Below are 27661 nucleotides of genomic sequence, written 5' to 3'. Positions count from 1 at the left end.
AGTGGGTGGTGGCAGTAGATCCACGGTTTGTGATACTGGAATAATATGACCAGCATTGATAGATGTAATGCGATCCGCAGAGTCCGCGGGTCCCATGATGGTGACCACACAGTCAATGGTGCCAGGCACTTTGTGGGGTAGGTCTGCGGTAGGTTAATGGACTTGGGTTGGAAAAGGCCTGTGTTTGGTGGCAGGCACCAGTATGTTTAGTGTTACTTATGATTTTTAACGTCTGATTGGGCGGTGTAAAATCATAGGTTGAGGTTGTGGATCCTGCAAAGAATGAAAAACATAAGAGGTCCTTTGTAGGTCTGGGAGAGGGAGGCTCTGAGCTAGCGTAGGCCTGACTGAAGGGCCAAAGGATGCCAGCGCATTGCTGAGAGTGTGCTTGAGGACTCGCAGAGAGAAACGTTTTTGGAGGATCTGAATGTTCTGAATACAGCAGTCGTCACGGTTGGGGCCAAATTGGGAAGGCCTGAATGTAGACTGTAGTCCATTGGGGATGATCTGGTTCCATGGTCAGGTACTGAGAAAGGCAATGTGGCTGTCGTAACTGGTTTGCTTCAGGACATGGTCAAGCAGTTTCAGGGCCAAAGAGATTACCAGAGGGTTGCAGTGGGAGAGAGATCCACTGAAATGTTTCCGGAGGGAGGAGGATAACTTCTTCAAGGTAGGCATCCCTAGAAGAGGCTTCACAGTGGGGTTAAAACTCACCCAGAGCTAGTAAGAACTGCAGATGCTGGAGTCAGAGATTCAACAGTGTGGAGCTGGAGGAACACAGCAGGCTAGGCAGCATCAGAGGAGCAGAAAAGCTGACGGTTTGGGTCAGGACCCTTCTTCAGAAATGGGGGAGGGGAAGGGGGCTCTGAAATAAATAGAGAGGGGGTGGTTCGGGCTGGGGAAGGTAGGTGGGATGGTGATAGGTGAGAACAGGCAGTGAGTGGTGGGGATTGATCACTGAGGTGGGAGGAGTGGATAGGTGGCAGATATTAAAGTGTGAAGCTGGATGAACACAGCAGGCCAAGCAGCATCTCAGGAGCTTCTAAGTGTGGTCTAACCAGGGTTTTATAGAGCTGCAGCATAACCTCACAGCTCTTAAACTCAATTCCCCTGCCAATGAAAGCCAACACACCATATGCCTTCTTTACAACCCTATCAACTTAGGAGCAACTTTGAGGGATCTATGGGCGTGGACCCCAAGATCCCTCTGTTCCTCCACACTACCAAGAATCCTGCCATTAACCCTGTATTCTGCATTCAAATTCCACCTTCCAAAATAAATCACTCCACACTTTTCTGGGTTGAATTCCATCTGCCACTTCTTTGCCCAGCTCTGCATGTGTCAATGTCCCATTGCAATGTACAATAGCCCTCCACACTATCTACAACTCCACCAACCTTCATGTCATCGCCAACCTACTAACCCACCCTTCCACTTCCTCATCCAAATCATTTATAAAGATCACAATAGGCAGAGGTTCCAGAATCGAAGGTCCCAGGCTAAATACTTGCCATCTACTTCCACCCTCTGTCTTCTATTAGACAGCCAGTTTTGTATCCAGACAGCCAAATTTCCCCGAAACCCATGCCGGCTTTCGTGGCCCCTTTTAGCCTACCAAATTCCACATTTAAGTTCCTTCCTAATTTCTCTAGACTCCACAAAGGTTTCGTCAGTTTGTAGCTGCCTAGATCTAGTGTATGCTTCCTTTTCCCTTTTGACTAAGCTTACAATTCCCCTTATCATCCTTGGTTCCTTATTCCTGCCATTACTATCCTTCAGCTTTACAGGTACGTGCATGTTCTGCATTTTAATCAACTGGTCTTTAAAACCTTCCCACAAGCCAAACATAGGTTTGCCCTCAAATAACTGCTCCCAGTGCATATTCCCTAGTTCCTATAATATTTTGGATGTAATTGGCCCTTGCTCAATTAAGCACCCTCACCCGAGGTCACTCTTGTCCTTGTCCATGAATACTTGAAATCTTATACAATTATGGTCACTAAGCCCAAAACACTCTCCCACTGAAATATTGATCACCTGTCCTAGCTCATTCCCTAGTATCAAGTCTAATATGGCCTCCTCTCTGGTTGGATTGTCAACATACTGTCTCAAAAAGCCCTTCTGAAGACATCTAACAAATTGTTCTCCCTCTGAGCCCTTTCAAAGATCAAAGAATCCTTACAATGTGGAAGCAGACCCTTCAGCCCAACAAGTCCACAGCGACCCTCAGAGCATCCTACCCAGACCTATCCACCTAATCTATACATCCCTGAACACTACGGTCAATTTAGCATGGCCGATCCACCTATCCTGCTCATCTTTGGAATGTGGGAGGAAACTGGAGCACCTGGCGAAACCCACACACACTTGGGGAGAATGTGCAAACTCCGCCCGAGGCTGGAATCAAACCCAGGTTCTTGGCACTGTGAGGTAGCAGTGCTAACCACTGAGCCACTATGCTTAGTTCAAAATCTCTCCCTGACAGGTACATGTACCCACACCACTTGGACTGCAGCAATTCAAGATGGCAGCTTATCACATTATCAAGAGAAACCAGGGATACGCAGGAAATGCTAACCTTACCAACATCACATCCCATGAAAAAATAAGTAAAATCACTGCTGGAGCCCTCTCTTGCATCATCACTACAGCTTTCTGCTGACCCCGCACAATTCCTCGTGCCTATAGGGGCCTTTTGGCCCATCAAGTCAGCATCAACCCGCCAAAGAGTATTCCAAACCAGACACAACCCCAATCCTATTCCTGTTACACCACATTTATCATGCTAATCCACCTAACCTGCACACCCCTGGACACTACAGGCAATTTAGCACAGTCCACCCACCTAACCTGCACACCTTTAGACTGTGGAAGGAAACCAGTGCACCTGGCAAAAACGCAAGCAGACTCAGGGAGAACATGTAACCTCGACACAGTCACCTAAGGCTGGAATCAAACCCAGGTTCCTGTCACTGTGAGGCTGCAATGCTAACCACAGTGTCTGTAGTCACAATCTGTATCTTGTCACTGACCTAGATATTCAGTTTCCCAACCTTTAATTCTTATCATAAGACAGCCTACTACCACCATCACTGCCAACACACCTCCACGACCCCCGCCCCACCACCCACCAAAACCCTATCCTCTTTCAAAAAGCTGACATGAGCACAATGGAATGGCGTCTTCCTTCTGTGGTATCTGATTTGGTTTTAAGGTGATAAATGGCCAAGATTACAGTTCAATTTTACTTGAATACCTTATTTTTCCAATACTAGGGCAGTTTTTCTGCATCAAAAATGGTTGTGTTGTACTGGGTGATTCAATGGAAAATTCAGGGTGAATTTCTCCTCAAAAAGATCATTCAGGGATTGGGGAAATAAATTCCCAGCAATTTGCAAGCGTGATGCAATGCATCTGCTGGTCTTGAGCATGCATTTTTTAACGTACCCAGAAAATAATAAACTAAAATTGTTACTCAAATTACAGAAAAATCAAAATCATGTTGACTTGTATGATACAACCATGCTTCTAAGCAAGCAAATAGGAGTCAAGTGTTTTCTACTTATCATTTTCATAATTAAACCAAGAGCTGATGAAAGCAGACACTAAAGAATCTTTGATTACTTTATACTGAAGCATTCATCCAGCTGTACATACATCCTTACAAATACACAAGTGGAACTGTTTCTAACATCCATTTTTGTATAAGGAATTAGCTATCTAATGATAGGGAAAACTAAAAGGTATTAGATAAATCTAATGATGTGCTTTCCTTTTAGTAATCGTCTCTTAGATACACACAAATATAACTACTGTTTAACCGCTGAGTGTTTTCTGTATTTCTGTTGTGTTCCTCATCGCCGTTAAACTATATTCGAGAAAAATGTTCCCATACTAGACTATAGACCATTCCTATAATTTAGACAGATATCCATCCTAAGATGACTCCTCATTATCTAATAAGATCTGGCAGATAGAAAATTAGGAGAGCTAAATGAAGGCAGGAAAGGATAATGATAGACAAAATAACTAAAAACAAAACCTAAACTATTTTGTAAGTACTTTGAGAGTAAAAGAATAACTAGAGAATGACTTGGGCAATTAAGAATACAGTGGACATTTGTGCGTGAAGCCAGAGAATAAGGCTCTGAATAAATACTTTATGTAGGTGTGCACTAGTGAGGTGAACGATGTGGGTATAGAAATCATGGTGAAGGTCTTTAAGATACTTTTAAAGACATTAGCATAGGCAGAGTGGTCTAGCAGTCCAAACAGTCGTTAAATCTCCAGGGTTGGATGAAATATATCCCTAGGTTGTTAAGTGAGGCAAGGGAGGAATAGCAGGGGCCTTTAGCAATAATTATCAATTCCTCTATGGCCACAGGAGAAGTGCCAGAGAGGACCAGAGGACAGTCTGTATGATACCGTCGTTCAAGGTAGAGCAAAGGACAGACCAGAAAGCTACAAATCAGTCAGTCTAACTTCAGTTGTGGGGAAGCTATTAGAAGCAATTCTGAGGGTCAGAATTAACCTACATTTAGAGAGGCAGGGATGTAGCAAGAACAGTCAGTTGGATTTCATTAAGGGGAGGCCATCTCTGACCAACTTAATTCAATTTTTCAAAGAGGCGACCAGGTGTGTAAATGAAGGTAATGCATTTGACGTAGTCTACCTTGACTTCAGTTTGGCAAAAGATAAGGTTCTGCATGGGAGACGGATAGCGAAATAAAGATTCAATGGGATCCAAAGAAATTTGGCTAATTGGATTCATAGCTGGGTAGTGGCAGGGAGCAAAGGACAATGGTCAACTTTTTTTGTAATTACAAGCATGTGTCCGGTGAAGTTCCGTAATGTGCTGTTTTAGGGCATTGCTGTGTGGGGTATATATAAATGATCTAGGCTTGAATGTGGAAGGTTTGATCAGTAAGTTTGTGGCAGATATGAAAATTGGTGGGGTAGTAAATAGTGAGGAGGACAGCCTTGGATTACAGGAAGATATGGACTGGCCGATGAGATGGGCTGATCAGTGACAAATGACATTTGATGCAGGTAAGACTGAGGTGATTCATTTGGGCAGGACAAAAAAGACAATGGATACATGATGACCAGTAGGATCTTGGGGAGCAGTGAGGATCGCAGGAACCTAGCTATGCATGTACCTCTTGAGGTAATGTGACATGTAGATAAAGTGATTAAGGATAGGGAGGTCATGCTGGAACTGTATGAAAAGGTGGTTAGGCCGTAGCTTGTGTGATACAATGGAGAAGGTACAGGAAACTTTCCAGGATATTTTCTGGGCTGGAGAATTTCAGTTATAAAGAGATTCAATAGGCTGTAGTTTTCCTTGGAGCAAAGGAGACTTGGGGCATATGATTGAAATGTATAAAATTTAAAGGAGCATGGAAAGGGTAGAGAGGAAGGAATATTTGGTAGAGAAATCAATGACCAATTTAAAGTAAGGTGCAAGTAAGGAGCATTAGATGCCTGCTTTTTTGACTGGCACATACTTAATGGGCTGAAGAGCCTTTTTCTGTGCTGTAAACCTCTATGACTCTGTGAGAAAAACCCTGATTTCAAGACAATTTGTCTGTTGCCTGCTCTCACCAGGTATTTTACAAATAAACTAGTTACACAGATAGCATGTGTTTTCATATCATGTCCATAATAAACGGGGGCTATATTCAAATCAAACAAATTCACCACAATGTCCAAAGGCATGTCCAAATATAGATTATTTTCAATTTTCTTGCAGTTGTATTTAATGTGACCACCACTATATGAATATTACATTTCAGATGAGCGGTCAAAGCAGTAGTGTGTGAAGAAAATATGGGTTATTACACAGCTATATCCCATAATGGTGCTTTACCGCCTTCATAAACTAGCTCATATCTTTAACAAGATGCCTACCTGCTTAGTGTCAGGCGTCATTAGATTGAGGCTGCTGGTTGAAATATTCAGAGTGATGTTCATTCCAGCAAACTGTAGGTTGCTCTTACCAAGTACACTAGACAATGCTTTACTTGGTGGCTGTTGAGGCAAGTTACACAGAAGCTATTACCCAAGCTGTTACCTGCAGGAAGACACTAACAAAGATAACTGTGATCCATGTATCTCAGCTCCCTCCTTTTCTTGAATTTTCTGCCCAAAGTCAGGTTCTTGACAATTATTTGCTGAAATTTTGCAAAGTACTGTGATTTTTCGCCGTAGGTGGGAAACAGATGCAGGCCCAGTCTGCCCCTACCAAAACATGATCAACCCAATATCTGTTGTGTTTGTCTGGCCCACACGCTAGCTATCCAACCAACTGAGTTAACTAGACCCCTCGTACCTCATAACAAATTCCAGAGATTTCTTTTCAATGAAAGATTGTATTTTAATATATCTGAAAAGTGGAATTAATCAATAAAGTTTCACTTCTTAATCCTAACATTTTTAAAAGAAAACAGAGGAAATTATCTTATTTTCATTTATGTTCAGAATTATTTGCGCCTTCATAGATGCACTTTAGAAAATGATTGTTCTTCTTGAACTGCTAGTATCTTTAAAGGTCTTCCCTGGATGCTGTAAAGCTGGGAGTTCCAGAATTTTGTCCGCAATAGTGAAGAAGCAGTAGCGTATTGTCTACGTCTGAATAATGTATGACTTGAAGGAGACATTTGAAGGTGATGGTATTCCCATTCACCTGACGCTTTGTCTTTCTAGATAGAGGTCATGGCTTTAGGAGATGCTGCTAAAAAGCCTGGCAGGTAACTGCAGGACATCCTACATTTATTACGCACTGCAGTCACGGTATAGTGGTGAGAAATATACAAAATATGTCAAATGGTTTCAGAATGCTTGATTCTTTATTTATTGAAGCTCCTTCTTACAGAGCACAAAACTATTATGGCAAAAATGAAGGGAACTAAAAATCATTTCTGCTTTGTTATGCAACTATGCTACTATGAAGCATGTAGGCGGAGAAGGGGGAAACCTATTAGTAACAAGTAGTGCACCATGAACTGAAACAAAGCATAAACCTTCTTAATGTTTCTTGCTTCAAAACATTTTGTTAGACAAATAAACTTCAATAATTCAGCAAGAATCAAAATTTATGATAGTGCTAACTCCATGATGCTCTGCTTCTAGCTGGCAGCGTGAGTCAGAGATTATGGACTATAATGTTGCAGAAATATCTCTGACCTTTCAGTCTTTGAGCTTAACTTCCCCCGAGAGTTCAGGATCATTCTGAGACTGATTAGTAGACATTATCACATGCCCAGGTGATTGCAAAATCAGCTTCTGTTGCAAGCAATACAGATATAAAACAAATTGTAAGGATACCTTTCTCTTTCGAAAAGCTCCTTTTGTGCCTGGTACAGCTTCACACACTCTACTGATAGCTTCTCTGGAAAAGAAAGGAATGATTGTAAGGATGGTTTCTCTGAACAAAATAAACCCATATATTAACATTTCCACAGGCAATACATAAAACATATATTAATTATGGTATAAATATATAGAAGGGAATATTGGTAATGGACAGTAGCTGCCAGTAGACCCCTCAGGACCATGTCCTAATTGTAGGAGTAGGCAGGTGGAGGACTGTATCAATCCTAAATAGGAGTTATCCAGTTTGTAGTCGTGGGAGTTGTGTCCAGGGGATTCACCAGACCCATTGATCCGCAGTTGCCAATTTTGAGGTACCAATCACAAGATGGCATTCCCACCTCAGGATATAGGAGTTTGATACATCCAAGGCCTTATGATGGATTTGATACCTAAGAAAGGAGGGGTTAAGTATCAGAGGGCTTCTGGGGGAATGGCATTGAGCTCTGCAGGGGCAGAATCAGAGGCATTAGGTGGGGTTCTCAATCAAAGGCCTGAAAGGGGAATCAGAAGTTTGTGTTAGGGATTGGAAGATTGGAGGTCTCAGAGAAAGATCAGGTGAGTGAATTCAGAAGGTTCAGACTGATGCCCAGTTACAAGGGGTTTGCCAAGGCAGCACAACCAATCCAGCAAATAGTAGGAAAAATATCACCCCTTGGATTCAAAGGTGCTCACAATGGATTTCCAAGACTTAGCTGTCCTTTGTTAAATTCAAAACATTGGAACGAAGGTGGGCTCTTGTACCACAGTGATAGTGCCCCTACTTCCGATGTGGGAGGCTTGTGTTCAAATCCTACCTGCTTCAAAAGGGGTAACGACATCTCTGAACAGGTTAATTAGAAAATACATGAAACATGTCAGACTTGCATCTTCATTATTATATTAAAACTGGCAACTCAGCTTCTCAGAAGGGGATGGTCATTTGGTTTATCTTTCCTGCCCCAGCTAAAATTGGAAGTAGATAAATGGAGGCGGATTGAGATCAGGCCTCAAATTATTAACAGTTTAGTTTGTACCTAAGCCATTCTGCCCATTTTGAGGGGTTAAAACTTCACCAATTTGCTTATGAATATTAAATAATGGAATATGGTGGTTATCATGAGTGTTTGTATTTTTTTTAACTCTGTAAATTAAAGTGGATCATGTGTCCGAAGTGAGAAGTGAGGAACATCATATGGTGACATACAATGGAGAAGCTGGAATTTACGGAGCAATTAAAACAGAATTTAGGACTGATTGAATTAATTATTGATTAAATTTTACAGAGACATCACTAATCACTGACAAAACAAAATTGCTGACATTTCAAACAAAATAGTGCGGATGCTAGAAATCTAAAACAAGAACAAAGTTGCTAGAAAAACATTGCAGGTCAAACCGCTTTTAAAATTTGCTCCAGTTTATTGGGTGAGCATTGGCTATGCAATTTGATGCCAACAAAAATGATTTTATTTTAAGAAAAGCAGGATTTAGTGAATACCTTGAGTAAGGATTTGAGGCTTGTTAACCATTTGTTGTTTGGGTGCTACAGGTACCATTAGAGCTACACAATGGCATCTGAAGTGTGCATTTAATATGCAAATATTAGTGCAGGTGGCATGAACGTTTGCCAGCAGTATGCAAAGCAGGAAATCAAGTTGTTAATCTGTGTGCAACACAGATTTTGTGCTGTGGTGCCTTTTTGGAGCTCAGTGCTCTAGCCAATATTATCTCAACCTCACATAGCTCGCGAAGGACATTTTGATGATTTCAAAGTTTTGGCAGAAATTAGTTTCTTTTTCATATCTGACCAAGTTTGCCATATGAGTTACCTAACCTGCCTTGTGGTCCCATCTTACCATGTGCCATTCCTAGAACCACTTGCAACTCAATGGATCTCTGCTGAATGGCTGGTACCATTTTAAAAGGTCATTATGCACCAGGATGAGCACTGACATTGCAAAGTTGCCTGCTTGGTCTCTGACAGACTAAGAACATGTTGAAAAGGGAAAGATTGCCTGACAGAGTCAAGGAATTGATGCCCATGTTTAGAAGTGTTGGCCGAGGGGATATTCATCATCTTCCGGGTGGGCTGACCAGGGTACTGTTAGATACTGGCAGTCTGGTCTGACGTCACAACCTGAGTCAATGCCATTCCCATGGTCTGAAGGAACAATCAGTAGTATTGTAAGAAAGTCTGCTGTGCGTGAGTACCTACCACACCCTTCTTTGCAACCTCACACTCTATCTCTGCGGCCAGACTCACCTCCTACCAAGGCTAATGCTTTGTCACTCTCACTATTGCCTGCAACATCTTCCCTCACTTACTCTAACGCTACCCCCAACTTTACATACCACTAATACTGCATGGGCTTTGTGCAACCTAAACAACTCCTCAAGACATGCTTCACTCACCTGCACTAGCAACAACATCCGTACTACCCAGTTGCATCTCAGTCAATCCCTCCCTTTTTCTCATTACTGGGGAAAACAGGTCATAACAACACCCTGTATAGGTAGAGGTGTGCCTGACATTAAACAGAATCCTGGCCCTCTAGGGAAGATTGGGGGCGCAGTAATATCCATGTTCCACAAGTAATTACCAACTCTTTGTTCCACCACTACTCTCACATTAACCAACTGTCAATGTCCTGCATTGTACACATATCTAATCATTGGCTGCAACACCTCCTCTCTCTTTTGTCTTGCAGGTAGAGCCACCACCTCCACCATTTCCACAATGAAACAGCCAGTTGTCACAGAAGCCATCTCCTGGATTTATGAAGACAAGGCCTCATGGAAAGCATTGAGAAGACTGTCTGCTGCATCTCCCACCAGCCCAGATACTAATGTCTCAGTGGGAACGTAAGGCTGAGACAGAACGTAAGGGAGCATAATCTGTTGAGAACTTCACTGTGACAGCTACACAGCTGGCCAAGGAATAAACACTCCAGGAGAAAGCTTTGACTTCATCCATCAAACAGTTAATCATGGATGACTCCATTAGTGTCCAAATGGAGTTGTCCACCCTTCCAATATTGGGAAAGGTGTGTTTGAAGTTCTTATTCCAAATTGCACTGGAGTCCTCCACATTCCTTGGCATTAGCCACACACCTTTGGGTAGGTCTGCTAATGTACTGAACATTTTGATGTACAAACCATGGGCACTCATCTGTAGGTTACTCCATCATTGTATTCATTTGAGTTTATGGAATCAGATCTCATGTGCAAACTCATTCTTTGGCAAGCAGGCACTTGTGCTATCCTGGTCCCCCACCCTGGTTGAAGGTCTTTACCATCCAAGCGTCTCATCACATACTGATACCAGCCTTACTCACTCCTGCTGGCACTCCTTGTAGAGAGCAATAACTTTTGAAAATATAATCCAAAGATGTGCAGGCTAGGTGGACTGGCCACACTAAATTGCCCATAGTGTTCAGGGATGTGTAAATTAGGTGGGTTACAGGAAGATGGGTCTGGGTGGGATCCTCTGAGCGTCAGTGTGGACTTATCGGGCCAAAGGGCCTATTTCCACATTGTAGGGATTCTACAATTCTGTGATTCTATATCTGAATTCCAGTGAAAAGGCTGTACGAGATTTTAAGTTTTAAAAACGACGACTGTAATAAACAAATTAAAAGCAGCACTGACTAACATTACCTTTACAGGTTAACTTATACGTAAAGTTACAGAAAAGATCACCTATGTGACTTAGAGATAGAGTTATAGAGATATACAAGCAAGCATACCAAGCGCCTCCTTCTCTATCCTATCTACCTGAGACTCCACTTTCAAGTCTAATATGACTGTTTATCCCACACTACCATTACACTTTACTGTGTACCTTAAATTGACACTGTGTTCTCCTGGGGCTATTCTTCAGTCTTGAAAGCACGACTCCTTTCCGTCTACCAGCTGTTAACTTCTAATCCCAGGACTGACTTTCACAGTAAGGGTTACCCTGGAATTTCCTCTCTCCATCCAAGTTGAAAAATCTTCAAGCCTCACCTAAGTCCCCATAAACTGAGAATGAGATTCCTGGCTTCCATCTTGGGGGTAATTAAGATAGCATTTTTTCTGCTTTAGATGCAGAGCCGGCTGTATTTCTCTCTCTCTCAGATTCTTGAAAACTATTATTATGATGGTAGATCAGGACTCTAAAAAATATCTAGAAATCGTTTGAAATTCAAAGTTTAATTCCAAAATATATTGATTCTAAAATAAGGTCTGAAAAACTGCTGCTTTAAATTTGGTGACTGACTGGCGAAGGCCTGCGTGAATCCCATGGAACATAACACATTTAAATTGACAGGAAAACTTCAAATATAGAGAAACAGGAGGAGCTAACAAGGGCACCTTGGACAACAGCCACCTTTTATCAGCATGTTTGTTTTTTGCAAGAAAAATGTAAAAACATACAAATGAAGTTGGAAAAAGAAGCTTTAACTCCACTGGAAAGGTCTGGTGGGACTGAATGGTCTTGTGTATACCAGTCCACAATTGAACATTAGCATGTTATGAAGATCACACACAATGAACTATCCCTTTGTTACCTCTGTATTGCACATAAAGAACATTTCTCATACTGAGCACTGCCAGCCTGTTAAAACAAAAACAGGGCAACAAAGGACACAGTTTCACCCTGAATGCTAGAATTCAATCATTATCATAGGCATTTAAAGAACTGTATTTAGAAGAACTATAGAATTTCAACCAATTTGCCACGCAAAGAATCGTGATGGCAACTGTTCACCTACCACTGGTGTTACTGTAACCTCCACTGCAGTGGCCACAATATTCAACTGTCCACTCTTCGTGAACAATTCAGAGACTGATCTATAAAGCTTATATGGTACTTCAACTTTTTGAATTCACCTCTTATTCCTAATTTGCATTTATGTGTGAAAACCGAAAGGACTGTGGATGCTGTAAATCAGGAACAAAAACAGAAATTGCTGGAAAAGCTCAGCAAGGTCAGGCAACATCTGTGAAGACAAATCAAAGTTAACGTTTCAGTCCAATGACCCTTCCTCAGAACTGGATTGGATCTAAGCACACAGAGCACAGTCAGTTTGGAGGGAGACAGATTGGATTTGGTGAAGGGGATAGAGAAGTTGAGGCGACCAATGTCACGTTGACAGTTAATTAGCAGATGAAATGCAGGTAAAAGGCTAGGTCCAAGTGGAGGGAGAGCATTGGAACTGGGCAAATGGGTGTGTGGGATGGGGAGAGGACTCTTGTCCAAAGAAATGGGCATGGAGGCGATTACGGCAGAAGAGTTTGACGTCACGTCATGCCCAAAATTCATTAAGGTGGGGACGCAGAGGGATAAAGCTGAGACCTTTGCTGAGTACGGAAACGTTCAGCATCAGATAGCTGCAGGTTAGGAGCGATGGTGAATACTTGATAGGAGGTGCGGGTGGTTGGGCGAGGAGATGGAGTCAGAAGGAAGGAGCGGGGAGGAAGGGATGTATCTGAGTTGTTGCATCTAGTGGGCCTTGATGCCTGAAAGGAAAAGAAAATGTTTCCGGTTAGCCTGGCAAATGAGCCGGAGGATGAATTGATACTGCAGAGTGGTGTAGCCCTGAGCCAGCGGGATGTGATGCTGTTGAAAAGAGAGGTCAAGAGTGTGCACATGACGTTGCATGGCACTGAGTGCGGCTGTCAGGAAGCGCCGAAAGCAGCTGTCCATGGAACATTGAGCATCACAAAGATATCCATGATACTGGGTGGATTCAAAGCACAGGGAGGAAACTTCCATTGAAATCCATGTGGGGTGAGACTGAGCTGAAGGCAGCTACTGAGGAATGTGATATGGCTGTAGAAACAAGTTTTAGCAAATACCTGGACAAACATCAGCAGTGAAAGTGCAATTAATGTTGGTGGACAAGAAAACAAATTGGAATGGAAATCCTGTCAGAGAGAGAGGCAGAACATCTAAAAGGTGGGCTGAAAACATCTTCCTGTGACCCTTCTTCAGAGTTCTCACCAGACTCAAAACATTAATTGTGATTTTTTTTCACAGATGCTACCAGACCTGCTGAGCTATTCCAGCAACTTCTGTTTTTGTGTGTAAGTGAGTTGTACGCATATTTCTTCTCTTGTATAGTCATTAATAAACTCATTCATTTTGTTCAATTCAAGAAAGCCTGGTTAAACAGGCACCATTTAAAACATAGGTTCATTTCTGTCTGGGAGAAAGATACCTACAAGGGAAGGATTCCTTTTCAAACTAATCTTATTGCAATCTATGGGTGGATAATTGAAGAAGGGGACCCAGTTCATCTCACCTCATTTGGGAGCTTAACAGTTCAGGATCCCAACCAGAACTGTAATGAAGTGGGGAATCTTGCTCAGCACCTGGTCATGACACTGCTTTCCCTCAGCTTTCTGCTCTTTGGGTTTCCACAAGTTGGTGTGGGAGATTAGGAAGAGAGCTTTCAAATCATCATGCTCTGTTGTCAGCAGCCAACTTCTCCTCCAGAAAACACAGTTCAAAAAAATTCAGCTTCAATTCTTGTTTAGCCCTCATAGGCTGAATGCCTTTGCACCACCCATCCCCAAACCCCCAAGACCTCAATTACAATGAATAAAGAATAATCCAGCATTGGAAGAGGCCCTTTGACCCCCCCACCCCCCACCGCAAGACTGAGTCAATACATGACATCTTTCTAAACACCTTCAGCCGCTATGCAGACATATATCTGTCAAGATGCCTCTTAAATATTGTGATTGTATTCACCTAAACCACCTCCTTTGGATGCGCATTCCAGGCACTTAGTACCCTCAGTATAAAAAAAGTACCTCTCACATCTCCTCTGAGCTTACCCCCTTTTACCTTAAATCTATATCCCCTGATAATTGACATTTCAACTCAAGGAAAAAGACTCTGACTATTCAGTCTATCCATGCCTCTCAGAATTTTGTAAACTTCTATCAGGTCACCCCTTAACCTTCGACGTTTAACTGAAAACAAACCAAATTGTCCAATCTCTCCTCATAGCTAATACCCTCCAAACCAGGCAGCATCCAAAACTCATTCTGTACTGTCTCCAAAACCTCCAAATCCTCCTGGCAATGTGGTGACCAGAACTGTACACAATTTTCCAAACGTGGCTTAACTAAATAGATGCAATAGGAGTTGCCAATTTTTATGCTCTGTACTGTGAATGATGAAGGCAAGCATGCCATGAGCCTTCTTGACCACAACATCCACTTGTGTTGCCATTTTCAGGGAACTATGTGCCTGTATGTCTTGATCCTTCTATATCAACAGGGGTCCCAGCACTAATCCCTGATGAACACCACTGGTCACAGATCTCCAGTCAGAAAAACACCCTTCAACCACTATTCTCTGTCTTCTATGACTAAGCCAGTTCTGTATCCATCTTACTAGCTCGCTATGAATCCCATGTGACTTCAACTTTTGCAATAGTCTGCCATGAGGGACCTTGTCAAAGGCATTGTAAAATCCATATAGACAACATCTTAGGTGCCGCCCTCATTAATCAACTTGATCACTTCCTCAAAAAACTCCATCAAGTTTGTGAGATATGACTTTCCCTGCAGAAAACTATGCTGCTTGCTAATAAGTCTATATTTTTCCAAATGTGAGGAAATCTTATCCTTTAGAATCTTTTCCAATAATTTCCCTATTGCCGGTGTAAGCTTACCAGCCTGTAACTACCTGGATTATCCCTGTTGCCTTTCTTAAACAAAGGAACAATGTTGGCTATTCTCCAGGCCTCTGGGACTGCTCCTATGAGGCCCCAGTGATTTCCTCACCTGCCTCCCTCAGAATTCTGAGATAGATCCCATCAGGACCTAGGACTTGTCTACCTTAATGCTTTCTAAAACACCCAACACCTCTATTTCTACTCAAGACCCACCATGTCCTTCTCCTTTATGAACACTGATGCAAAGTATTCATTAAGGACCTCACCCACATCCCCCAGTTCCATGCATAAATTCTATCCTTTGTTCTTGAGTGGACCTCCCCTTTCCCTAGCTACCATCTTGTTCCATTATTTTCTTCACAGTGCTGTCTGTCTTCAGTTTCCAAACCTTACATATGCCTTCTTTTTCTTTTTGACTAGACTTTCAATTTTTGTTGTAATGCAAGGTTTGTGAATCTTGCCATCCTTATCCTTCAGGTTCACAGGAACATGCCAGTCCTGAACTTTAACCAATTGACCTTTAAAAGATTCCCACATGCCAGATGTGGATTTGCCCCCAATCGACATTACCCAGTTCCTGCCTAATATTGTGGTAGTTAGCCTTCCCCCAGTTTAATACTTTCCTCAAGGACTACGCTTATTCTTATCTATAATTAACTTAAAACTTATAACGTTATGGTCACTGTTCTCAAAATGCACTTCCACTGAAATTTCAAACACCTGGCTGGGCTCACTGCTCAATACCAGGTCTAATACGGACCCCTTCCCTAGTTGGACAATTTACATATTGTTTCAAAACACCATCCTGGATTTACCTAACAAATTTCCCACCATTCAAGCCCCTGGCACGACGTGAGTTCAAGCCCATGGCATGACGTGAGTTCAAGTCAATAAAGGAGAAGTTAAAATCAGCCACCACAACAACCCTGCTGTTTTTACATTTTTCAATAATCTGTCCACATATCTGTTTCTCCATCACCTGCTGGCTGTTGGAAAGCCTGTAGTACAACTCAAAGTGACTGCACTCTTCCTGTTTCTGAGCTCTACCCAAATGGCCTCGCTGGATGAGTCCTTCATGGTGTCCTCCCTAAGCAATAACGCAATTCCGCAACCTCTTTTACATTCCTCACTATCTTGCCCGAAACATCTACATCCAGGGAGGTCAAGCTGCCAGTCTTGTCCCCCTTTCAACCAAATCTTTGTAATAACTATAACATCATAGTTATATGTATGAATCCAAGATATAACTTCATATACCTTAACTATCGTATTCCTCACATCAAAACAAATATATCTCAGATTATCAGTCCTGCTGTGTTCAGTAATCTCCCCCATTTGTTCTTCCTGTTAATTTTTACTGGTCTTAGACTCTGACTCGTCCTTGGTCATCGTACTTGCTGTCCTTCTGCTCTGGTTTCCACTCCCCTGCCACACTGGTTTAAATCCTCAGTGGCACTAGCAAACCTCCCTGCTGGGATATAGGTGCCTTTCCAGTTTAGGTGCAAGACATGCATCTCTTGGTTTCATCACCACCCATCATTATCAATATTCACAACCTGCTCTAATGCCAGTCTCCTTTCAGATACCCAAATAATGTCACCTGATCAAGCAATAATGGAAGAGAAAGTGATGGAAGAGTAAGAAAACAATGATGCAGAAGTAATACTGTTACTCACTGTCATACTTACAGTCACAAACTCAGAAATTAATATTAGGCAAATTTTAGAGGATAGTCTGGGACAGCTGGCACAGGTAGCCTGTACCAGAAAGAGCAGAGCATATGACAGCTATTTGCAGGGCAAGGTCACATTTAAGTTCTGATGCAGATGACTAATGAGGACACCTATAGGGTAGGATTCAGAAAAAAGTTGATGTATTTACATTGAAATTCTTGTTTGTTTGACAATTGAGTTGCAAGTAATCTCTTTCAAGGAAGATGATAAAAATCTAGCAACAATCATGCATATGAATTCACACAGAGTGTGAAGAATACCGTTTCCACCCTGGAACTGCTACCCACCATTATTATCACCCTTGAAGACCCAACTACAATGCAGCATCTGAAATTACCCAAAGTCTGACCACTGCAAGAAAGCTCAAAGTGAAGTCATGTGAAGTCAACTTTCAACCACAAATGACTTCTGTGTTCAACAGGGCTTGCAGCATCCCATAGAAGATCAACAATTTGTTCTCTGACACAGTCACATATTGCTAAGTGCTGCCTATTGGCAGTGGAAGTATCATGGAACATGAGCTTGCTGTCCCCTCTCAGGATGTTCAAAGCTGGTCTGAGGGGCAAGTCCACCATGAGGTCATCTTTCAAGCCCACACGTGACAGTTACCCCTACCAACTATCATACCAGCTATCATACTGCACTCTCTGAGGTAGTACAGAAAGGACCAGTAGAAAAGGCACTTGTGCAAAGAAGATACAGGCTAAGAGAAATGCATAAGAGTGATTATAACTGACTTCTGCACAGAATGTTGGATAGTTTGATTGAAAAAGTTGACTTGAAATGTTTATCTTGTGTTTTTTTTTTGCTTCAGCATTATGGTCAAAAGTACAAAAGATCATACCATTATTGAAGAAGAGAACAAGGGATAAATCATTAAACTATAGGCCAGTCAGTTTAACTTCATTGGTGGGGAAACTATTGTAAGTGATTCTGAGGGCCAGATTATTTTACATTTGGAGAAGCAGGGCTTAATTAAGAACAATCAGCATGTCTTTTTTTAAGGGGAGGTCATGTTTGATCAACGTGATTGAATTATTTGAAGAAGTAACCAAGTGTGTTGATGAGGGCAATGCTTTTGATGTAGTTTTGCACTTCAGTAAGGCTTTTGATAGGTTCCACATGGGAGATTGATAGCAAAGATAAGGGCCCATGGGATCTAAGGATGTTTGGAAAACAGGATCCAAAAGTGGCTCAGTGGCAGAAGGTGATTATTGAGGGGTGCTTTTCTGACTGGAATTCTGATTTCATTGGGATTCCACAGGGAAGGGTATTGGTGCTCTTGCTGTTGGTGGCTTTTATTAATGATTTAGATTTGAATGTGAGAGAATTAATTAGTAGACAACACAAATATTGGTGGTGTGGTATGTAGTGAGAAGGACAGCCTTATACTTCAAGATATAGACAGATTGGCCAGACTGGCTGATTAGTGATAAATGGAATTCAATCCAGTTAAACGTGAGGTGGTGCACTTGGGCAGTACTAAAAAAAAGGGAATACATGATGAATGGTGGGATTCTGAGAAACACCAAGGATCAGAGGGACCTTAGAGTGCATATACATTCGTCCATTATTGTATCAGAGGAGCTAGGTAAAGTGGTTAAGGCGGCATATGGCATACTTGCCTTTATTAGTTGATGCATTGAATTTAAGAGAGGAACGTCATACTGGAACTGCATAAAACGTTGGTTAGGACACAGCTGGAGTGTTTTATGTAGTTCTGGAATCCACTTTATTGGAGGGAGGTAATGACACTCGAGAGAGTGGAAAGGAGATTTAGTAGGATGTTGCCTGTGCTGGAGAGTTCAGTTATGAAGACAGTTTCTTAGAGTAAAGGAGTTTCTTAGTGTAGAGTAGATTCAGAAGGGACATGATTGAATTGTATAAAATTATGAGAAGAATAAATAGGGTACACAGGAAGTAACTTTTCCCCCTAATGGTAGGATTAATATCCAACAGACATAGATTTAAGGTAAGATAAGGGGTGGAAGGTTTAGAGAAGATTCAAGGCAAAATATTTTCACCCAGAAATTGGTGAGAATCTGCAACTCATTGCCTTGGTTTGCCTTGATAGATTGGGGAGAGTTACTGAAAGGGATGACAGTGAATAAGCAATGGCAAACATTCAAGGAACACATGGGAGAGCTCTTTATTCCTGTCTGGCATAAAAGAAAAATGGGTAAGAGCTCGATGGGCCGAATGGCCTTATTTCCACTCCTATGTCTTATGGTCTTATGCTAAGGCCAATCCATACCTTACAAAGGAAATTCAAGATAATAACTGATCCATGAAAGACACATACAGATTGACCAAGAAAGATAATAGGACTGGGAACAGTTTAGAATTCAGCAAAGAAGGACTAAAGAATTGATTAAGAAGGCAAAACTACAGTACAAAAGTAAGGTTGCGGGGAATATAAAGACTGACCCTAAGAGTTTCTACAGGTCCGTGAAGAGAAAGAGATTGGTGAAGACAAATGTAGGTTCCCTACAGACAGAATCAGGGGAATGTATAATAGGAGACAAAGAAATGCTGAACGACTGAAGACACACTTTGGATCTGTCTTCACAAAAGAGGACACAAATCAGATTCCAGAAATATCGGAGAATGCAAGATTTAGCACAAGGGAAGAATTGATGGAGATCAATAGTAATACAGAAATGGTGCTGGGAAAATTGATAGGATTGAAGGTAGATAAATCCCTAGGGCCTGACAATCTACATCCCGGAGTGCTTAAGGAAGTGGCTCTAGAAATAGTGGGTACATTGGTGGTCACCTTCTAGGATTCTGTAGACTCTGGAACAGGCCCTGCAGATTGGAGGGTGGCTAATGTCACTCCAATATTTGAAAAGGGAAGTAGAGAGAAAACTGGGAATTGTAGACCAGTGAGCCTAGTGGGAAAAATTCTCAAATCCATCGTCAAGGATTTTATAGCTGAGCATTTAGAATGCAGTGGCAGAACCAGAGAGAGTCAGCATGGATTTATGGAGGGAAAATCATGCTTGACGAACCTGTTGGAATTCTACCAAGGTCTAATTAGCAGAGTTGACAAGGGGGAGCCAGTCAATGTGGTATATTTGGACTTTGAGAAAGCATTTGACAAAGTCCCACATTAGAGATTATTGTGCAAGATTAAAGTGCACGGATTTGGGGAAGTATATTGAGATGGATAGAAAACTGGTTGGCAGAGAGGAAACAAAGAGCAGGAATTAATGGGACCTTTTCAAATTGGCAGGCAGAAACTACTGGGGTGTCACAGAAATCGGCGCTGAGACCTCAGTTATTCACAATATAAATTTATGATCTGGATGAGGGAACAAAATGTAACATCTCCAAGTTCGCAGATGGCACCAAGTTGGGTGGGAGGGTGAACTTTGATGGTGATACAGAGATCTTTAGCATGATCTGGACAGGGTGGGTGAGTCTGGACGGGGTGGATGAGTCTGGATAGGTTGGGTGAATGGCAGATGCAGTACAATATGGGTAAATGTGAGGGTATTCACTTCAGAAGCAAAAACAAGGCAGATTACCACCTGAATGCTGCAAATTGGGAGGGGGAACGTGCAGTGGGACCTGGGTGTCCTTTACACCAGTCGCTGAAGATAAGCATGCAGGTGCAGCAGGCGGTAAAGAAGGCAAATGGTATGTCTGATTTCATTGCAAGAGGTTTCAAGTACAGGAACAGGGTTGTGTTGTTGCAGTTATACAGCACCTCGGTGATGCCACATCTAGAATATTCCATGCAATTTTGGTCTCCTTTTCTGAGGAAGGATGCTCTTGTTCTCAAGGGAGGGCAGCAAAGGTTTACCAGGCTGATTCTGGGATGGGGGGACTGAGTATGAAGATTGACTAGGTTGGGATTGTTTTCACTGGAGTTCAGATGAATGAGGGCAGATCTCATAGAGATTTATAAAATTCCAACAGGACTAGACAGGGTAGATGCAGGGAGGATGTTCCCAATGGTGGGTGTGTCCAGAACCAGGAGCCATAGTCTGAGGATTCAGGTAAATCATTTAGGACAGAGATGAGGAGACATTCCTTCACCAAAAGCGTATTGAGCCTGTGGGAATTCATTACCACAGGGAGTGGTTGATGCCAAAACATTGAATGTATTTTAAGGATAGCACCTGAGGTGAATGGGATCAAAGGTTATGAGGAGAAAGCAGGATTAGGCTATTGGACACAGTCATTGTCGTGATAAATGGTAGAGCAGGCTCAAAGGGCTGAAGGAAAGGTATAAGCTGTTGTTGAATAGGTGACTGTGGTGGGGTTCTCTTGAACAGCAATTGGATGAGCTGTTATTGGGTGGCCCAACTGGAGAGTGACTACCGTGGTTTTCTGCTCTCCTCACCCATCCCATTCTTGCTGCTCATCTTCCTTTTCTTCAATTTACGTTGTTCACCTGGTGTTAAAGACCATGCCCCTATGGCAGCAAGTTTCTGCAGCACACAACAGACCACACTGTATTTTCAGATGTATGCTGGAGATACTACAGGATCCTCCAGGGCTGTCCAGACAGTAGAAGCATTACTGAAGCTCCATGACATTTTTTTTACGGCAATATAAAGGGGTGGCATGGTGGTTCAGTGGTTAGCACTGCTCCCTCACAGCACCAGGGACCTGGGTTCGATTTCACCCTCGGGCGACTGTCTGTACGGAGTTTGCGCATTCTCCCCATGTCTGCGTGGGTTTCCTCCCACAGTCTAAAGATGTGCAGGTAGATTGGCCATGCTGAATTGCCCATAGCTTCCAGGGATGTGTAGGGTAGGTGGGGTAGAGGGGGATGGGTCTTGGTCTGGGTAGGATGCTTTTAGGTTAGGTATGGACTTGTTGGGCTGAAGGGCCTGTTTCCACACTGTAGGGATTCTATGAATATTGCTATAGGCATTCTGTCCACGTGTGTGAATTGTGTAAATACATGAAACTGGTAAGCAGTAGTCATCTAGATAATCCTGATTGCCCTAAAGTAGCCTTTGCTTTATCATGGTTACAACACTGATATCTACCCAACAATGTGGAAAATTGCCCCAAGTATGTCCTGCACATTAAAAAATGGACAAATCCAACTCAACCAATTACCGCCCCATCAGTCGACACTCGATCATCAGTAAAATGATGGAAAGTGACATAAACAGTGCTATCAAGCAGCACCTGCTCAGCAATAACCTGCTCAGTGACGCCCAGTATGGGTTCCATCAGGGCCACTCAGCTCCTGACCACACTACAGCCTTGGTCCAAACATGGGAAAAACAGCTGAATTCCAAAGGTGAGATGAAACGACAGCCCTTAACAGCAAGGCTGCATTTGACCGAATGTGGCATCAAGAAGCCCTAGCAAAACTAGAATCAATGTGTATCGGGGGCAAACTCTCCAGCAGTTGGAGCCAAGGCTGAGACATAGGAAGATGGTCATGGTTTTTGGAGTTCTGTCATCTCAGCTTCAGTACATCTCTGAAGGAGTTCCTCAGGGTAGTGTTCTCGACCCAGCTATCTTCAGCTGCTTCATTAATGACTTTCCCTCCATCGTAAGGTCAGAAGTGGGGATGTTTACACAGTATTCAGCACCATTAGTGACTCCTCAGATACTGAAGCATGTTCAAATCCAACAAGTTCTGGACAATATCCAGGCTTGGACTAATGAGTGGCAAGTAACATTTATGCCACACAAATGCCAGACTATGACCATCATAAATAAAACAATCTAACCATTACCCCTTGGCATTGTGTTACCATCACTGAATCCCTCACTATCAACATCCTGGGGGTTATCATTGACTAGAATCTCAACTGAACTCACCACATAAACACACTGACTAATAGAGAAGGTCAGAAGCAAGGAGTACTGCAGTGAGTAACTCACCTCCTGACTCCTCAAAGCCTGTCAACTGTCTACTAGTACAAGTCAGGAGTGTGATGAAATACCCTCCGTTTGCCTGGATGAGTGCAGTCCCAGCAACACTCATGAAGCATGACACCATCCAGGACAGAGCAGCCGCTTGATGGCATTACATCCACAACCATTCATTCCCTCCATTACTGACAGTCAGCAGCAGCAGTGCATCCTATCTACAAGATGCACTTCAGAAATTCACCAAAGATCCTCAGTCAGTACCTTCCAAATCCACAGTCACTTCCGTCTAAAAGGACAAGGACAGCACATATCTGGGAACACCATGACCTTCAAGTTCCCCTCCAAGCCACTCGCCATCCTGTCTTGGAAATATCTAGCAGTTCCTTCACTATTGCTGGATCAAAATTCTGGATTTCCCTCCCTATTGGCACTGTGGTTCAACCCACAGCAGCAGTTCAAGAAAACAGCTCACCACCATCTTCTCAAGGGCAACTAGGGACAGGCAATAAGTGATGGCCAACCGGTGATGCCAACATACCACAAATGAATTTTTTTAAAAAATTGATCATATAGTGGATTGGCACAGAATAAAGGCACGGTACTGCTAGTATAACTGGCATTGGCACTTTAATGCACTGAGACTGGCTGCATATTATTTGGACAATAAGTTGGTAGAACATTTTGCATTTAGGCTACAACATTCAATTTACATGCATTGACTGCAACTTGAAATATGTGCTGTTGATGGCACCATGCACCATTGAGAAGTCTGCAATCCCAATAAAATTGTTTCTTCATCCCTCCAGAGCAAAGCTAGTAATCAGATTTTCCCTTACCCTTGCAATCAGAGCATTAGTCACCTTGCTTATACAACACAGATTGAAATGTTTGTAATGTCACCTGGGCCAGCCTGGAATGAGCTAAATCAAGAGGTTCTTGGCCATTGTCACATTCACAGCCACTGTCAATACCATCTTCACTCTGCTCTGACTTTGTAAGTATATCTTAAAAGATAGCAGGTTTCGACAGCAGTTTCTCTTAAGAAACAGAAGACAGAATCTTATAGGAGTTGGAATGATAATGGGAAGAACAGCAAGGCCTTTATCAACATTAGAAGCAACTTGTAACTAAGGCCCAGGTGTTGCGGCAATATTCCCACTAGGTAGTGGTGAGTTAAATATTGAAAGGAATTATTGGTCATTAATGACGTTATGAACTGCAGATCTTGCCTGACTAAAGTGCAGCTTCTTATCTAATGAAACCCCCATTAGTAAACCAGGTGCTGAGAATTCTTGACATGCACCTATTGTGAGCCAATGTTCTAGTAGCATTATTGCTAGAATATTAATCCAGGAACTCACTAATATTCTGGAGACCTTGGTCCAAATTCTGCCATAATTGTGGAATTTGTATTCAATAAAGAATCTGCAATTATGAGGGCCCACTTCTGGCGCAGTGGTAGTGTCCCTACACCTGGAATAGGAGGCCTGGGTTCAAGTCCCACGTGCTCCACAGCTGTGTAATTACATCTCTGAACAGGTTGATTAGAAAAACAGGTTATTTAGAAAATAATCACAGCGAGTACCTGACAAAGTCAGCTCGCCACCTGCACCAAAAAACCTCCATGTTGGATACCAGGTGTCAACATGTCAGGGCACACTCAATGGACGACAGCCACATGTGCTCCATGTCAACAGACATTAGCACCTGACTAGCAACGGACTGTAAGAACACTGAGAGCACATCTCTCATCCATTTACCCATACTCTTCTACAATTCTTCAATACTGTGCCTTGGGTAGAAATAGCATTAGAATTGTGATGTTGCGACAAGGACACTTTGCACTCAGGGACAGGCACTCAGCCATTGGACTGGACCAAGCTACATCTCTGCTCTGTTTGCTAGCTCTCATAGCAGTCATTCACTGTGAATCTACCTGGATGCTCAGAAAAATATCTTGCATTTTTTTTATTTTTCTCCTTCAGCCAAAGATACCAAAACTCACCGTACTGCTGCATTGGTGTGGCATTTAGTGCATATAGTGCTTATCAACAGTCCTCAGTCAAGTCAAGGGGAATAGCTTTCCATCAGGGTGGTCCAGCACATTAAGTCATGTGTAGTCTCCGTTTCAGTCCAGGGGTTTGGACACAGTCAGTTAGATGGTGAGCAGTCACAGTTAGGATCTTCTCCACAAGGGATAAGGAGCCAAATATCAGGCAGCCCACCTCTCTTAACTGTTTCTGCCCTGGTTTCCTCCTGGAATGAAAGAGTCACAGAGTCATATAGCATGGTAACAGACCCTTCAGTCTAATTCATCCATGCCAACCAAGTTTCCCAAACTAAACTTGTACTATTTACCTGCACTTGGCCCATATCCTCTTATTCATGTACTTGTCCAAATGTACCTGCATCTACTACATCCTCTGGCAGTTCATTCCACATACAAACCACCCTTTGTGTCACAGAATGATGCCCTCCAGATGTGAACTCCCCTAAACTTGGGAAAAGACCTTGGTATTTACCTTATTTCATCCCTCATGATTTTATAAGGTCACACTTCAACCTCCTACATTCCAGTGAAAAAAAATCCCAGTTTATGTACTTTCTCCTTATAATTCAAACCCTCTAGTCCCACTAACATCCTTATAAATCTTTTCTGCACTTTCTCCAATTTAATGATAACCTTCCTACACACAGTACTCCAAAAGCGGTCACACCAATATCCTACAGGCAGGTATTAAGGGAGACGAAAATAGGTGGTACATTTGTTACTGTTACTATAGGGTGGGAAGGTGTCCTGAGCGAGTCATTAGAGAGTATAGAGTCCTGCAGTATTAGTGTTGTCAGGGTTTGGGATGGGTAACAGCAAGCAAGGGAATATTTTAAAGGCAGTAATGAGAATAATATGATTATGAGCCTTGGGGGGAGCTGGGTACAGTACCATAGATAGAGTGACTTTGAGGTATTGGTGAGAAGATGGTGGAACTTGCATGCTGTGAATTCCCCCAGACAGCTAAGACTGCACTGACCTGGAGAGCAACCACTTAACAGGCTGAAATGGTCTAGTTTTGAGGCATCCATTGCAAATCATGGAGAAAAGTGATATACTGCCTGATTGCAGTCCAATCCAGTGAGACCTTGAGGTACCTGTCTTCAAAGTGAGATGTCAATTAATCCTTTTCTATGTCCGGGGCAAATCGGAAATGTGCTGGCAGGTCCAGACTAACAGTGCTTGACTGGATGAACAACTGCCTTTTAAATTTGGCAATCAGTTCTGGGTTATTCTACCAGTGGCAAGTTCTCCCAGGGACAACATGCATAGGGTAGGCAGTTAGTTTAGTAAGTTATGGTTAGACATCTCACCAGACCGCTCATGACACCCTCCAAGAAACTGACCAAACTGACCTTTACCAAAAAAAAAATTCAGCCATGAGATGGCTTCTTCAGATTTAATTCACAGAAGTGCAAAAGGACCTGAGTGGACATAGTCTCCTGCTCAGAGCTTTCCCCACATTCTCCTTCTTCTTCAACTAGCTTGCCCTCTTCCGGTGTTGCCTCTGGTCATTCTCCATCACGCTGCAGACCAAGGGGAATCAAAACCACAGCATTCATGACTGGGAACAAATAGTCTGAGCAGAACACTTCAAATAAGAAATAATGACATCACATTGAGCCCCTACAATCAATGCAGACTGCATGAATTTTTAAGGAGCAATAAAACATTTCAAACACTGCCACTAACTCAGCAATAAACTCCAAAAGTTAATCAGTAACTAAGTGGAAAGTGATTGATAGTCCCTTTAAATAACACTGTCAGGAGTCCTTCCTACTGCTGAAAACTATGTGTTCAGTTTTGCAGGATTAAGAAAAGACCTTAATTGGCATATTGAGGTCAAATGTGGCACTGCAATTGTCAAACCATTGTTAAAATCTTAACTTGTATGCACATCTTTCGAGTGATAATGGGAGGCTTGGGGACCGCTTTGCAGAACACCTCCGCTCGGTTCGCAATAAACAACTGCACTTCCCAGTTGCAAACCATTTCCACTCCTCCTCCCATTCTTTAGATGACATTTCCATCATGGGCCTCCTGCAGTGCCACAATGATGCCACCCGAAGGTTGCAGGAACAGCAACTCATATTCCGCTTGGGAACCCTGCAGCCCAATGGTATCAATGTGGACTTTACCAGCTTCAAAATCTCCCCTTCCCCCACCACACCCCAAAACCAGCACAGTTCGTCCCCTCCCCCCACTGCACCACACAACCAACCCAGCTCTTCCCCTCCCCCCACTGCATCCCAAAACCAATCCAACCTGTCTCTGTCTCCCTAACCTGTTCTTCCTCTCACCCATCCCTTCCTCCCACCCCAAGCCGCACCTCCATCTCCTACCTACTAACCTCATCCCACCTCCTTGACCTGTCCGTCTTCCCTGGACTGACCTATCCCCTCCCTACCTCCCCACCTATACTCTCCTCTCCACCTATCTTCTTTCCTCTCCATCTTCGGTCCGCCTCCCCCTCTCTCCCTATTTATTCCAGAACCCTCACCCCATCCCCCTCTCTGATGAAGGGTCTAGGCCTGAAACGTCAGCTTTTGTGCTCCTGAGATGCTGCTGGGCCTGCTGTGTTCATCCAGCCTCACATTTCATTATCTTGCACATCTTTCTAAACCATTTACAGTATTCAGCCCAGTCCACATCAAAGGTGTTCAAGTGAATCCCTTTTTGGACTTCAAGTCAAAAATGTGAGAACAAGGCAGAGCAAATTTTGAGGATTGGAGTTGCTTTTCAGACTGGAGGCCTGTCACCAGTGGTATTCCACAGGGATTGGTTCTGGGTCCTCTTTTGTTTGCCATTTTTATAAATGATTTGGATGACAATACAGAAGGCATGGTTAGTACGTTTGTAGATGACATCAAAGTTGTTGGCATAGTAGATAGTCAAGAAGGTTATTTATGAATATGAAGGGAACTTGCTCGAATGGATCAATGGCTTGAAAATGGCAAATGGAGTTCAAACTGGATAAATGCAAGTTATTGCATTTTGGTTA

The 27661-nt window shown here is 42.7% G+C and overlaps 1 protein-coding gene across 8 annotated transcripts in view; it reads right to left on the bottom strand.

Moving 5' to 3' along the window:
• LOC125450720 (SHC-transforming protein 3) overlaps nucleotides 1-27661 on the bottom strand; it is a 218444-nt gene that overhangs the window by 118385 nt on the left and 72398 nt on the right. For 7 of the 8 annotated variants that reach the window (XM_059644608.1, XM_059644607.1, XM_059644605.1 and 4 more), the window contains 2 exons: nucleotides 7328-7391; nucleotides 5912-6031 (listed from right to left, as the gene is read on the bottom strand). In XM_059644608.1, the coding sequence (XP_059500591.1) occupies nucleotides 5912-6031; nucleotides 7328-7391 (184 nt within the window). The remainder of the gene's footprint in view (nucleotides 1-5911; nucleotides 6032-7327; nucleotides 7392-27661) is intronic. The other variant, XM_059644603.1, reaches the window with a different exon arrangement.

Source organism: Stegostoma tigrinum, chromosome 3, assembly GCF_030684315.1.
Source record: "Stegostoma tigrinum isolate sSteTig4 chromosome 3, sSteTig4.hap1, whole genome shotgun sequence".
NCBI lineage: Eukaryota > Metazoa > Chordata > Chondrichthyes > Orectolobiformes > Stegostomatidae > Stegostoma > Stegostoma tigrinum.
Note: the sequence above shows the minus strand (reverse complement) of the source record. Positions and strands in the feature narration are given on the sequence as shown.